This window comes from Entamoeba dispar, genomic scaffold, assembly GCF_000209125.1.
Source record: "Entamoeba dispar SAW760 scf_1105229463537 genomic scaffold, whole genome shotgun sequence".
In the NCBI taxonomy this organism is placed as follows: Eukaryota; Evosea; order Mastigamoebida; family Endamoebidae; genus Entamoeba; species Entamoeba dispar.
This window is the reverse complement of record NW_001855742.1, coordinates 1,537-3,408: the sequence shown is the minus strand read 5'-3', so window position 1 is coordinate 3,408 and position 1,872 is coordinate 1,537. Positions and strand designations below refer to the sequence as shown.

General features: G+C 23.0%; 1 protein-coding gene across 1 annotated transcript, besides 3 other annotated features; it reads left to right on the top strand.

Annotated features, from left to right (window-relative positions):
- Positions 1–162: 162 nt before the first annotated feature.
- Positions 163–203: a sequence feature (AT_rich).
- Positions 204–250: 47 nt separating this feature from the next.
- Positions 251–351: a sequence feature (AT_rich).
- A 613-nt stretch (positions 352–964) lies between these two features.
- Positions 965–987: a sequence feature (AT_rich).
- A 433-nt stretch (positions 988–1,420) lies between these two features.
- EDI_088050 (DNA-directed RNA polymerases I, II, and III subunit RPABC2, putative) lies at positions 1,421–1,789 on the top strand (the record flags this gene model as incomplete). Its single annotated transcript, XM_001741092.1, has 1 exon — positions 1,421–1,789. The coding sequence occupies one exon, from the start codon at positions 1,421–1,423 to the stop codon at positions 1,787–1,789; it is 369 nt and encodes a 122-aa protein (XP_001741144.1).
- Between the last annotated feature and the right edge of the window lie 83 nt (positions 1,790–1,872).

Genomic DNA, 1,872 nt, shown 5'->3' with positions numbered 1-1,872 from the left:
AAATATGATTTTAATATAGTTTTATTCATTTTCAGAACAAATACTATAGAAGATTAGTGTTGGTGAATTTGTAAAGAATTAAATAATAACTCGTGAAAAGTATTATTAATCTATGATATAAATAGCGATACAATATTCTTGCTTCTACAAATAATTTTCTTGTTTAATTGTTAATTAATGAAATATAATATTTATTATATTAACTATGTTTCTAAAACAACATGAAATAGTAGTGATTTGAATACATGGGATTTAAATTATAATAACATCAAATTGTTATTAATTCAGTTTTTTTATGAATAAATATCGTTATTAAAAAATAAAAAGAATATAAAGATATTAAGTTAAATTGAATTGAACAATTAACCAAGAAGATAAATAAAATAAGCAGGTTGATTGACCTGTTTTCACTGTATTGATTAAAAAGATAAAACAAACTACCAGATAAATATCCATTAATAACAATAAGAGAGAATGAAAATAATATGTAAATACTTCTTTTTAATCTATTTTAAATTCTCTTGAACTCATAAGAGTTAAATTTAATATAAAAACAATGTTAATTCACACAAATAAAATATTATAATGATCTTCTATATATTTTAAAATGTACTATACTGAAAACTCTATCCTATAACAAATAAACAGCCAAAATAATTTATATAAGACTTCTTCTATTTTACTGTTTTAAACAAAAATCAAATAAACAACTTTATCATCAAAATAAACTCTTTTTTTAAAAATATAAAAGAGAATAAGAAAACTCCAAACAACATGAGAGCATGTCTTTGAAAATAATAATAATTAAATGAATAACACTAAAAAAGATGTTTGGTATAACCTTTTTCATTACAACTACGTTAACAACAATTTTTACTTATTACTAAAACAACTAAAAAACTAAATATTTAATCAACAATTGATACAAACTTTAGATGAAACTTACTCTGCTGAGTGAATTGTCATTAATAATTAAATTTATTTTATCACTACCATATTCACCTCTCTGAAAATCATCTACTTTCATCACAACCTTTAAAACAAATAGTACATTTTAATGTTACTTGTTATTTTCATACACATTAATACTTTTTAGTTGAGAACACTTTTAAAAGTGTTTTGTTGTTTAACACATTATACATAAATTCATTTGTATTACACAAAACTTTACTGGAATTAAAAGAAATTTTATACTTAAAAACACTGTCTTTTCTTCTTTCTTCACATACAAATCACCTATTTTTGATAGTACTACTCTTCTTTCTATCTCTTCTTTATTTATCGTGGTAAAGAATGTTTTGATTTATAGTTATTGATGTTAATAACAATTAATCAAAGAAGAAGAATTTTATGATTTAATTTTGGAAATAAAAAAAAATTAAAGAAAAACCTAAAGAACTAATAAAACATAGAATAAAGAATGAGTTCTGATAATGAAGCTGACAATGATAGTTATAGTATGTCAGAGGACTCAAACAATGAGGACCTTGTAATAGATTATTACGACGATTTAGGAGTAGATAATTATATTGAAGAAAAAGAAATTAAAGGAGATGATAGAACAACAACAAGATTTATGACAAAATATGAAAAGGCAAGAGTTCTTGGAACTCGTGCCCTTCAAATTTCAATGAATGCTCCAGTTTTTGTTCCATTAAATGGAATGACAGATGCTCTTGAGATTGCTATGGCTGAATTAAAAGCAGGTAAAATCCCATTTATTATCAGACGTCGTTTACCAAATGGATCATTCGAAGATTGGAAAGTTTCAGAACTTATTGTTGAATAAAAAAAGATAAACAATGTTATAAACCCTTATAATGGATTAACAGTGATTGAGTACTTTTTGAATTTATATTGTCTTTTCTATTT